General features: G+C 42.5%; 1 protein-coding gene across 3 annotated transcripts in view; it reads left to right on the top strand.

The window, feature by feature from the left end:
* The window catches only part of KPNA6 (karyopherin subunit alpha 6), a 50,999-nt gene that overhangs the window by 15,903 nt on the left and 21,896 nt on the right, over nt 1–13,200 (top strand). For 2 of the 3 annotated variants that reach the window (XM_036256463.1, XM_036256461.1), the window contains exon 2: nt 4,075–4,155. The exons of the other annotated variant lie outside the window; for it this stretch is intronic. In XM_036256463.1, the coding sequence (XP_036112356.1) occupies nt 4,075–4,155 (81 nt within the window). The remainder of the gene's footprint in view (nt 1–4,074; nt 4,156–13,200) is intronic. 3 annotated transcript variants of the gene reach the window in all.

Raw genomic sequence — 13,200 nt, 5'->3', positions numbered from 1 at the left:
CCTCTCTCTCTAAAAAAAATTAGAAATTAATGTTAGTGTTTTGTTCAAGTCTTTACAGGCCAAAGTTGAGGCCAGGTTGAGAAAGTGCTCAGAAGAGCCTGTATAGAGTTTGATTAAGGAGAGAATCTCTGGCAAAGGTAAAAATCAATTTACCAACCTGTTGTCTTTGGGGAGGAGAAAGTTTATGGCTGACTCTAAGACCACATGAATGGTAATGGCAATAACTGCAAACTAAGAAAGATAGAAGAAACTAGTTTAAGGAGAAAGTGAGGTGGAGATAGCCAGTGGGCATTTGCAAATGCACTTTTAGGCAGGAGGTTGTGACCATAGGGATTTGGTACTTAGTGTAAAACTGGAGGTTTAGGCCAAGGGAGATCATTTGGGGAAGGGGGCTGTTCCTGCTAAGGGGACCAAAGGTAGAATTTTTATACACACTGACATTGAGAGATTGGCACTGGAAGAGGAACACAGTATGAAACCTGAGAAGGAGTGGTTGGGAAGGTAGGTAAGAGAAGAACTGGGAGAGGGTGGTATTGTTAGAATCATGGGTAGAGTTTCAAGAAGGTAAAAGTGATCATCAGTGACAGATTAGAAAGTCAAATAGAATGAATACTGACAAGGTCACTGGATTTAGCAGTCTAAAATGTCTTTTTCTAAGGTGTGTCCTGTCTTACAACAGAATTTTTATTCTGTTTTCATATCAATTTTGGAGGAAACCGATGGTTTAAATATTTGAACAGTGATTCATTCAACAAATATTTGTGAATCTATGATATTATAGATGCTGAGGATACAACAAAGGTCCCTGCCCTTGTAGAACTTACATATCCTATGGAGAATGGGCACATTGTAAATTGTGTAACGAAGGAAATAAAACAGGTGTTCTGACAAAAATAAAGTAGCTTTTTTGGGGTTAGGAGGGAAGGATCTAGCAATTCTAAGAGCCACAAAAAGAAAATAGAAGCAGCGGGAAACAGCCTAATGGGCTCCAGACACTGAGAGGGCCGTTATGACAGGAGCATATGATGAATGAGGGTAAAGAATTGAATGAGATAAAGATAGAGGCAGGACCTTGAATTGTGAAGATTTTATTCTATGTGGAAGCAGTACTGTGCTTTGGTTTTATTGTCCATTGATAGATTAGAGGGAAAAGGGGAGACAAGAGATGATAGTGACTTGGATGGGATAGGGGTCAGGAACTGAAAGAGTTGTAAATACATTCAGGTTATATTTTGGAGATAAAACCAGAACAGGATTTGACAATTAAGATTAGATGAAAGTGATGGGGGTGGGTGGGGCCCTCAGGCAATGCTCCCTGTTCATATGCACTAACTGGAGACTTGATTGCCAGTAACTCTCAAGTTAAAATGACTGTGAGTAAATGCATCAAGGTAGACAATATCTAGTCTAAAGGCAGGAGCCAGACTGAGTAGAATTTTATGTGTATTGTGAGGATGGAAAGAAGTAGTTCTCAGAGGTTGAATGAAAAGAAGAGGCCTTTGGAATTAGAGGGTCTAGATTGCAGTCCAGCTTCAAAATTTGTGCAAGTCACTGCACCTCTGAACCTAGTTCCTTAGCTATTAACTGTATATGCTGCTGATTGGCTAATCTTTCTCATTGGTTGTTTAGGGGTCAGTTAGGTCCTGTGTATGAAAACATTTTTTGAAAACAGAAGCATGATGCTGAGGTTTATTTAACTACTTAACAAAGCCCCTGTCAAATTTTGTTTGGCTGGCACAATGTAAAAATTGAGTGTGAGTGCAATCCCTGCTTTATTATTGTACCTGCCTTGTTAAAAATCATTAACCGCCCAGCCAGTGAGGCTCAGTGGTGGAGCATCGACCCATGCACCAAGAGGTCACTAGTTTGATTCCAGGTCAGGGCACATGCCCAAGTTATGGGCCCAATCCCCAGTGGGGGGCATTCAGGAGGCAGCCGATTGATGTTCTCTCTCACTGATGTTTCTCTTTCTCTCTCCCACTTCTTTTCTCTCTCTCTAAAAGCAATAAAGAAAAGAAAGTTGTTGCCCTGGCCGGTTTGGCTCAGTGGTTGGAGTGTTGGCCTGCAGACCAGAGAGTTCCGGGTTCGGTTCCGTCTAGGGGCACATACCAAAAAAGAAAAAGAAAAAAAATTGTTTTTAAAAAAATTATTAACCTTTTTACTTTACCTTTTTAAAGCATTTGAGTTTGTGGTTTACCGAAATTCTGGAATGTGAGCAGATGTGTTTCTTTATTGGTGATGGAGCAGTCCCCAATCTAGAATTCTGGTGGATTTGCTGTTACCAGTCACTTTCCTTTTCAGGAAATGAAAAGAACCTGGAGTTTGGGACCAAACAGGTCAGGGTTGACCTTTTATCATCATGGCTTGTTATTTAACCACTGAGTCTCAGTTTTCTCATCTTTACACTATATTCTCAGGATTGTTGTGAAAATTAGAGATTATATCTTCAAAGAGCTTGGCACATTATCAAACCTTACTAGCTCGGTAAGACTATGGACTCTATGCCCCAGTACACACTGACTCCTTTTCCTTTTCCTTTTTCTTTTTTTATCCTCACCTGAGGACATTTTTCCATTTTTTGTTCAGATAGAGTGGGAGGGAGAGAGGGGAAGAGAGAGAGAGAGAGAGAAACATCGACGTGAAAGGGACACATCGAGTGGCTGCCTCCCGCACGACCCAACCAGGGCTGGGGACAAACTGCAACCAAGGTACGTGCCCTCAGCGGAAACCTAACCCGAGTCTCTCTGGACCGCAAGCTAGTGCTCTAACTGCTGAGCAAAACCAGCCAGGGCATAGTTTCTTATCATTGTTGTGATAAATGTGGACATCATAAAGATGTACAGAGTGTTAGGAGAGAATTCGGGTTAGTTAGAGCAGCTTTTACTTAATGCAGTATTCTCTTCCTGTGTTATACAAAAGTGTTCATGATTTTAAATTTGATGAATCTCAAAATTTTAAACATACCAGTGATTTAATGGAGTATGACAGTAATCTTACTACTCACCTCATGTGTGACTGGAGACTCAGCCTTCATCTATCAATTAGGGCTTGTATTAATTTTCTTTTTTTTTTTTTTCTCACCCGAGGACATTTTTCCATTTTTTTTTTTTTTTGTTCAGGTAGATTGGGGGGGGGAGAGGAACAGAGAGAGAGAGAGAGAAACATCGATGTGAAAGGGACACATCGAGTGGCTGCCACCCGCACAACCGACCAGGGCCGGGGACAAACTGCAACCGAGGCACACGCCCTTAGCGGGAACCGAACCAGGTCTCTCAGGACCGCAGGCCGACGCTCTAACCACTGAACCAAACCGGCCAGAGCTGTATTAATTTTCTATGGCTACCATAACAGCATCACAGACCAGGTGGCTTAAATAACAGAAATTCATATTCTCGGTTCCAAGCCTAGAAGTCTGAGATCAAGGTGTCAACAGGGTTGACTTCTTCAGAGACTTCTCTCCTTGCCTTATAGATGGCTCTCTTTGTGTTCACATAATATACTTCCTCTTGTGCATCTGTATCTTTTTTGTTGTTTTTTACTTTATTTTTATATTGACAGTATGTGCATCTGTATCTTAATCTTCACATTGGATTTGGGTCTTAACCCAATATTAAGACCCTATCTCCTAATGCAATCACATTTTGAGGTACTGGACGTAGGACTTCAACATGTAAAGGGGGTCCGTACATGTTTTGTATTACTATTGCTAGTCCCTTGGTTCTAAAAACTTAGAAAATGATTGCCAACATTAGACATTTATTTCCTAAAAATGGGAGATACAACTTCAGGGACCTATTCACTTTAAGAGAGTTCCTTGACTAAGAAAACCCAAGAGAGTCAGGTGCTATAAAAGGTATATTTGTATTGTGGATTTCTTTATCCAGCTGCCTGCTGGTCCCCAAACAAGAGTCCAGCCTTCCTTTGGTTGTTGATTCCAGATGTGCTTCAGCAGATGTTCATTCTCCCAATCTAGTCTTCCATGCCTGGCTTCTCCAGTGAAGTCATAAGCAAATATTTGTGATAGTTTCTTGTCACCATGGTAACTAAAGAAACACAACCTGGTTCTCCTTCCAGCTTCACTGTCAGCTCTGCTGGAAGGAGAAGACAGCCCTTTGGGAAGGCCCAGGCTTAGAGTCATGAAAAACCATCTGTCAGGTAATGGGGGACAGCAGTCCAGTGCCGACTTGAGGAATCTGTCCTGAGCCTGTTAGTCTCGAGGCACAGGAGTAATTAGGGACCCCAAAAGGAGGCTGCTGCAGTCCCCTAGAACTTTTTGACTGTCTCTTTGTTTGTTTGTTTAACAATAAATCCATTTGGGCTTTGCCAGTGGGTATGGAGATTTGCACATTCTAAGACCCAGCTGCTGCTGTTGGTTTGCCAAGCTGCTTTCCAGAATGACCAGAGGCACTGTCTCTGAAGTTTCATTCCCTTAGTATGTCTAGTTCCAGAATTCAGCTCACTTCTCAGTTTTCACTTTCATTTCTCTTCCAACCAGATTCTTTTAATAGACTACTTTCCCCCCTTCACATTTATTCAATTTCCACCCCCATGGTGAATCTCCTGCTTGCAAAACCAGCCCAAATCTTATCCTTGGGAGTTTTTTTGTTTTTTTTTTTTAATTAAAAAAAAAATTTAGCCCTGGCCGGTTTGGCTCAGTGTTTAGAGCATCGGCCTGCAGACCAGAGTGTCATGGGTTCGATTCTGGCCAAGTGCATGTACCTTGGTTGCGGTTCGTCCCTGGCTCTGGTCGGGGTCATCGGGGTCATGCAGGAGGCGACCAATGGACGTCTCTCTATCACATCGATGTTTCTCTCTCTCTCTCTCTCTCTTTCTCTTTTTCCCTCCCTCCCCCTCTCCCCTCCACTCTATCTAAAGATAAATGGGAAAAAAATATCCTCGGGTGAGGATTTAAAAAAAAAAATTCAAATACAGTCAACAGGTGTACAGCATAGTGATTATTTTATTTTATTTTTATTTTGAGAATACTTTTATTAAAGCTAGGGATAGTGAAACAAGGAAGGGCCTAGGATAGAAGCAACCAGAGAGAGCCTAGGCAAGGCTGCTTTGGCTCTCTAGAAATACTATGGGAAAGTAATGAGCCAAGGCAGGGTTTCTGTCATGTCAGCTCACTGGAAAGTCAGAGAAAGAGAGAGGTTCAAGAGGTTAGCCTGGGATGAGATGCCACTGCCCTCTGCTCCCTGTTTGCAAGTCTTGTGGGGACTCTTAGAGTTTAGGAGAAAGAAAAGTCACTCGAAAAGGAGATTCGAGAGGGTGTGCCCCAAGGAAGGTGCACTAGGAGATTTCTTTTCTTTTTCTTTTAATCCTCACCCGAGGATATTTCTGCATTTATCTTCAGACAGAGTGGGAGGGGGAGAGAGAGAGACATCAATGTGAGAGAGACATATCAACTGGCTACCACCCGCATGACCCCCAACTGGGGCCGGGGACAAACCGCAACCGAGGTATGTGCCCTTGGCTGGAATCGAACCCGGGACTCTCTGGTCCGCAGGCCGTTGCTCTAACCACTGAGTTAAATCAGCCAGGGCAGGAGATTTCTTTTTAAATTCTCATCACATTCACCCCAATCACCCTAGAAAAGGGGCAATATTAGAATTAGTTTTCCCTTTCTGTATGACTTTAAAACTTGTTTTCCTATTCCTTTTGCAATACTTTTAGTACCTGTTTCAGATTAGAAATTTAGAGGATGGGAAATGTTTATAAAGGGAGGGAGAACCTAGTTGGTAAGGCTTCCTCTACTCATACTTGAACACAATCAGCTTTACTTTTTATCAGTTTCTGAAATATTGAGATTGTTTTTCTTTTCAATATCTTTATATTGACTTTTAGATAGAGATGAAGGGGGAGAGAGATAGAAATATCTATTAATGAGCGAGAAACATCAGTAGGCATGTGCCCTGACCGGGAATGGAATCCGTGACCTCTCGATGCACAGGGACTATGCTCAACCCAGTGAGCCACACTGGCTGGGCAAGAGATTGCTTTTTAAATGTAAATTATTGGGGAAGGTATGATAAAGTCACTGCAGCCACAGGAGGAGACAGGAATGAGGCTTGGAAGGAAGATGTTGTTATACTCAGTGGTCTCAGAGAGGGTGTCACTTCATGCCACACAGTGTCACAGAGGAAAACACCACGGTGGTAAGGAGGCAGAAGGGACAGGAGCAAGTGGAAGGTTAAGGCAGAGTAAACAATTTAGGATTAAGCTAGTTTGAATACAGTTGGCCCTCGTTTATCGCGGTTAATCAGTTCCAGACTCTACCGCGATAAATGAATTCCCGCGGAGAGGAAGAGAGAGAGAGAGAGAAACATCGACATGAAAGGGACACATCGAGTGGCTGCCACCCGCACGACTGACCAGGGCCGGGGACAAACTGCAACCAAGGTACATGCCCTTAGTGGGAACCGAACCCGGGTCTCTTGGGACCACAGGCTGATGCTCTAACCGCTGAGCCAAACCGGCCAGGATGGATTCTTTATTTATAAATAGAAATTTTCGCAGTTAGAACATAGAAAACCTGTTTACGACCTTCTAAATACGTTTTTAACATTATTAGAGCCCTCTAGACATGAAATAACACCCTTTAGTCACCATTACACTTAATTACCCAATATATTAGACAAAATAAGACATATTAGACGTTACAAATATATTATTATTGTACATTTAATTACACACACAAAGTTCTTACACACAACCACTAACCTATGAAAATAGTGCAATTTGTTTGATGATGAGGCGATGAAGATGAAGAGATGTATTGCACAGCAAAGAAGAGCAAGGTTACTGCTCCTCTGAAGGCATGACCTCAGTAGGAGAGTCTTCAGGTGGTGCAGTATCTTCAGCAGGTGCATCGTCATCTTCCGCTGAAGGAGTACTAGGAGTGGGCAGTGGGTGTCAGTGAGTGTCTGGGTGCACGGCTGAAGAATGTCATGATAGGCAGTTGTTGGCGCTGTCTTTTCATATGCGTGAGGAGGCTTTTGTAGGGTTCTGTTGCTCCATCAAGTGTATTCCGGAACCGCAATGCACGCATCATTTGTGGGTCCCATTTGCCAATCATGTCCTGTACTATCTTAATAGTTCTCACGACTTGAGACAGACACTCAGGTGTAAGGCCAACTTCCTCCCACAGGAACCTCTGGCTGCTCTCCCTCCTCCTCTCTCACAGACTTAGTCATCTCCATTAGATCCTCGTCAGTTAAGGGATCCGAATGTGTCTCCAGCAGCTTATCCACGTCATCGCGGGTCATATCCGCGAAACCTTCTCCTCCCAGCATCCGAACCAGAGTAACTGCCTTATCCACTGCCAAGTTGCTTATATCCTCTGTGGTGAATCCTCTGTAGTCATGGACAATTTCAGGCCACAACATGTTCCAGCTGGCCTTCACGGTCTCCGTCTTTATGCCCTTCAATGCAGCCTGTATGTTCTTCAGACAGATCGCAATGGTATACTGCCACCGGTGCTCCTTCAGCAAGAAGTTCTCTTCAAGGTCCATGCCTTCCACGAGGTGCTGCATGGTGTTTCACGTGTAGAGGGCCTTGAACACACGAATAACGCCTTGATCCATAGGCTGGATCAGCGAAGTGGTGTTGGGAGGAAGGAACTCGATCTACACACCGTTGTAGGATAGGTCTTGTGCATAGCCTCCAGCATGTCCATGAGGAGAAGAACATTAAACACAAGTCCCTTTTCTGCGAGATACAGCTTGACTTGGGGGATGAAGCACTCGTGGAGCCAGTCCGATGACAGCTGCTTTGTGACCCAGCCCTTGTCGTTGTGCATCCAGTGCACAGACAGCAGGTTCTTGTTTTTATTCTTCAGGGCCGTAGGGTTCTTGGCCTTGTAGATAAGGGCAGGATTGAGCAAAAATCCCTCAGCATTTCCACACATAATGATAGTCACGCGATCCTTATACGCCTTGTAGCCATGGACCTTGGCCTTATCCTTGAAAATGAATGTCTGGGAAGGCGTTCTTTTCCAGAACAGTCCTGTTTTGTCCATATTGAACACCTGTTATGAATGATACTCACCCTCCTCAAGGATCTTCTGGAACATGTTCACGTGGTCCTCTGCTGCAGGCTGGTCAGCAGAGGCAGCTTCTCCATGGAGAACGACACTCTTCAGACGATACCTCTTCTGGAACTTCTCAAACCAACCCTTGCTTGCCATGAAATCCATGAATGTTGCCGAAGAGGGTCCAGGTTGAGATTCGTCCGCCGTAAAGCGCTGATAGAGCTGCCTCACCTTCTCCCAGATGACCAGCAGATCCAACGGAATGTTACGATGTGCTTTGCTTCCTTGTTGAAAGAGACAGTAGCCGTTGCACAGATATTCTTTTCATCTTTACAGATGGAGTAGACTCATTCAAGTTGTAATAGCGGATAATCTCAATTTTCTTGCCATTTTTGATCATATCTAAGAGTTTCACCTTCTCCTGGATGGTAAGCATCTTCCTCCGGCGCTTGGTTTCATCGTCAGAAGGCTTAGAAGAAGCACGTTTAGGAGCCATCATGGGGTTTAGATAAAAGTTCTCAGAAATCGCAAACACAAGAACAAAGATGCTTCTGATGCATAGTGATATAGAAGTGTGTATGAAAGAAACAAACTTGCGTGAGGCTGAGCCAATCAGTGGCCAGGATAGGATAACCAATCAGTGAACAGCAAACTCTGATCGGCTTGGTTTCACCACACCCGATTTTTTGGAAAAGAGTTGTTGCCCACACCTAAGTAGTAGTCTGGTTCCACCTGGCATTGAAGGATTTGCTGGGGTGCTCGAATACATAGGCCTACAATTCATCCGTACAGTAATTTTAATTATAATACAGGGGTGTATAATTGACTCAGACAACCGAGCATGCGCTGTATCATTTTCACTGACTCCATCAACTTTTTAATGAATATATTTGGAAAAACCGCTATAGAGTGAAGCCCCGAAAGTTGAAGCGCAAAGTGGTGAGGGACGACTGTAATTCCAGAGGGTTTGAGGCTATACAAGTTGCCTCTCCTTGCCTACTACCTGGCCATGGGGTGATTGAAGCAGAGGTGGAGGAGATCTGGCTCTTGATTGATTAGTTTGCATATCAAAGGCATGCTTTTAGCCAGGTTATCTATAGGAATTAGTAGGCCTGAGAGGGGTCTCTCCCTGGGTCTGTCAGGCTCCTAAATACCAGCACATCAAGAATATAGAAAATATAGTTAATATAATTGGCCCTGTGATGAATTAATACAAATAGATAAATACAGAATCTAAGGAAACATAGAACAGGGATTCTGTGTCAGATGTAATTGGAGGTGTGCTACAATGAAAAATTTTGTGGGTGTGTGGTAAAATATAACAAAATTCACTTTTTGTTATATATTTTTCCAAGGACATTTTTTCATTGATTTCTAGATAGAATGGAAGGGAAGGAGGAAGAAAGAGAGAGAAAGAAACATCAATGTGAGGGTTGCCTCCTGCATCCCGACCAGGGCCTGGGATAAACTTGCAATCCAGGTACATGCTCTTGACCAGCAGTTGAACCTGTGAATCCTTGGTCCATTGGCCGATGCTCTTAACTGCTGAGCCAAACCGGCCAGGGAGAAAAATTCACCATTTTAACCGTTTTGAAGTATACAATTGGGTAGCATTAGTTACATCTACAATGTTGTGCCACCATCACCACTATTTCCAAACTTTACCCCAAACAGAAAGTCTACCCATTAAGCAATAATTCCCCATATCTCCTTCCCCTAGTACATAATAACTGCTAATCTACTTTCTGCCTTTATGAATTTGACAACTCTAGATATCTCGTATAAATGGAATAATATATTTGTTTTTGTATCTGGCATATTTCTTTTTTTAGTTTTTTTTCTTCTTCTTTTTGATATTAGAGAGAGAGGAAGGGAGAAGGAGAGAGAGATAGAAACATTGATGAGAGAGAACATGGATTGGCTGCCTCCTGCATGCCCCTCACTGGGGATTGTGCCCACAACCTGGGCATGTGTGCTGACCAGGAATCAAACCAGCGACCTCTTGGTGCATGGGTTGATGCTCAACCACTGAGCAACACCAGCCAGGTTGTATCTGGCACATTTCACTTAGTATATTATCTTCAGGGTTCACCTATGTTGTAGCATGTGTCAGACATTCATTCCTTTGTTAATCCTTACCTGAAGATGTTTTTTTCCTTTTTTTTTTTTCTTAGAAAGGAAGGGAGGGTGGTGAAGAGAGAGAAAAACATCTGTGAGAGAGAGACACATTGATTGGTTGTTTCCTGCACAAGCCCTGACCAGGCTGGGGATTGAACCTGCGACCCTTTGGTGTGAGGGCCAAGACTCTAACTACCAGGCACACTAGCCAGACCTTCATTCCTTTTTATGGCTGAATAATATTTCATTTTATGTATATGTCGCATTTCGTCCATCCATTCATCTGTTGATGGACACCTGGGCTGTTTTTATCTTTTGTTTGTTAAATGTTTTTCAAGGGTTGTTTTTATCTGTTGGCTGTTATGAATAACACTGCAGTGAACATTGGCATGTAGTATCTGATTGGGTCTCTATTTCCAATTCTTTTTGATATATACCAAAGAATAGAATTGCTAGGTCACATGATAATGTGTTTAATTTTTTTTGTGGAACTGCCAAACTATTTTCCCCAGAGGCTACACCATTTTACATTTCCACAGCAGCACACCAGTTTCTAGTTTCTCCACATCCTTGCCACCTTGTTACTTTGTTTCGTTTAGTTTTTTGTTATGGCCATTCTCCTAGGTATGAAGTGGTATCTCACTGTGGATTTGATTTGCATTTTTCTAAGACTACTTATATTGAGCATCTTTTCATGTATATATTGGCCAAATGTGCATTCAAATCTGTTGTACATTTTTAAAAATATGTTTTTATTGATTTTTTTAGAGAGAGGAAGGGAGAAACATCGATGTGAAAGAGAAATATCAATTGGCTGCCTCCTGCATGGTCCCTTATCGGAGATGAAGTCCGCAACCCAGGCATGTGCCCTGACTGGGAATCAAACCGGAACATCTCAGTCCATGGGATGATGCTCAATCCACTGAGCCATGCTGGCTGGGCATGCTTTTGCTCTTTTTTTTTTTTTTTTTTATGTCTTTACTCGAGGATATTTTCCATTGATTTCAGACGGTGGGAGGGAGGGAGGAAGGGAAGCATCCATGTGAGAGAGACACATTGATTGGTTGCCTCCCGCATGACCCCACCAGGGCTGGGGATCTAACTTGCAACCAAGGTATGTGCCCTTGATCAGGAATTGAACCTGTGACCCTTTGGTCTGCGGGCCAAGAGTCCAAGGGCCGACGCTCTAACTGCAGAGCCAAACCAGCCAGGGCATACTTGTGCTTTTGATGTCATAGCTAAGAATCCATTGCCAACACCCAGATTACAAAAATTTACCTCTATGTTTTATTCCAAGAGTTTTATGGTCTTGGCTTGTGTATTTAGGTTGTTGATCCCTACGTTAATTTCTTATATTGTGGAATCCAACTTCATTCTTTTGGATCTAGAGAAATAGTTGTCCCAGCACCATTTGATGAAGAAACTATTTTTATCCCATTGAATGGACTTGTGACCCTTGTCAAAAATCAATCAGCTGGCAATATATATGGGAATTTATCCTTATGCCAATACCACAGTTGTTTGATTACTGTAGCTTTGAAGTAAGTTATGAAATCAGGAAATGAGCTCTTCAACTTCCATTTTTAAGAGTATGTTTTCACATATTTGTGAATTTCCCAGTTTTCTTTCTGGTATTTATTCTACTTCTACCTTTGTTCCATGTGGTCTTAGAATAAGATACTTTAGCTTTCAATCTTTAGAATTTATCGAGACTCTTTTTGTGGCCTAACTTGGTCTGTCCTGGAGAATGTTCTATGTATGCTTGAGAAGATATATTCTGCTGTTGTTGGTGGGATATTTTTTTTTTTTTTTATCCTCATCCGAGGACATTTTTCCATTTTTTGTACAGACCAGAGTGGGAGGGAGAGAGAGGAAGAGAGAGAGAGGGAAACATCGATGTGAAAGGGACACATCGAGTGGCCGCCACCCGCACGACCAACCGGGGCCGGGGACAAACTGCAACTGAGGTACGTGCCCTTAGCGGGAACCAAACCCGGGTCTCTCCGGACCGCAGGCAGATGCTCTAACCGCTGAGCCAAACCAGCCAGGGCGGGTGGGATATTTTATATATCATTTAGGTTCAGCTGATTTATAATGTTGTCAAAGAGCTCTATTTCCTTATTGATTTTCTATCTAGGTATTCTATTCATTATTGACAGTGGTATATTGAAGTCTCCAAATATTATTGTAGTTTTCTTTCCATTCAAGCCTGTTAGTGTTTGCTTCATATATTTTAGCCTTCTAGTTTGGTGCCTATATTTTATAACTGTTATATCTTCTTGATGAATTGACCCTTTTATCAGTATGTAATGTTGTTCTTAGTCTGTGGTAACAGTTTCAGCTTAAAGATTTTTTTTCTTATTCCTCACCCAAGGACATTTTTGCATTTATCTTCAGATAGAGCAGGAGGGAGAGAGGCTGGAAGAGAGAGAGAGAGAAACATAGACGTGAGAGAGACACATCGACTGGTTGACACCCACACGATCCAGCCAGAGCTGAGGACAAACTGCAACCAAGGTACATGCCCTTATCAGGAACCAAATCCAGGACTCTCTGGTCCATGGGCTGACACTTTAACTGCTGCGCCAGACTGTCCAGGGCTAAAGATTTTTGTCTGATATTAATAGAGCCATCCCAGCTGTCTTTTGATTACCATTTGGATGAAATATCTTTTTCCGTCCATTTACTTTCTACCTATTTGTGTCTTTGGATATGCAGTATTTGCAGACATCAAATTGTTGGATCATGTTTGTTTGTTTTTCTTTAACCTATTCTACCAATCTCTGCCTTTTGACTCAAGGGTTTCATCAATTTACATATAATTACTGATAAGGAAGGACTTCTGCTATTTTGCTTTTTGTTTTGTGTATGTCTTATGCCATTTTTGTACCTCTCCATTACTAACTACCTTTTGTGTTTAGTTGATTTAAAAAAAATTTTTTTTCCCTTTATTGATTTTAGAGAGAGAGGAACTGAGAGGGAGAGAGAGATAGAAACATGGATGAGAAAGAACCTCAATTGGCCGCCTCCTACATGCTCCCCACTGGGGA

The sequence above is a fragment of the Molossus molossus genome, unplaced genomic scaffold (assembly GCF_014108415.1).
Source record: "Molossus molossus isolate mMolMol1 unplaced genomic scaffold, mMolMol1.p scaffold_m16_p_12, whole genome shotgun sequence".
Classification (NCBI taxonomy): Eukaryota; Metazoa; Chordata; class Mammalia; order Chiroptera; family Molossidae; genus Molossus; species Molossus molossus.
This window is presented reverse-complemented; position numbering and strand designations above follow the sequence as displayed.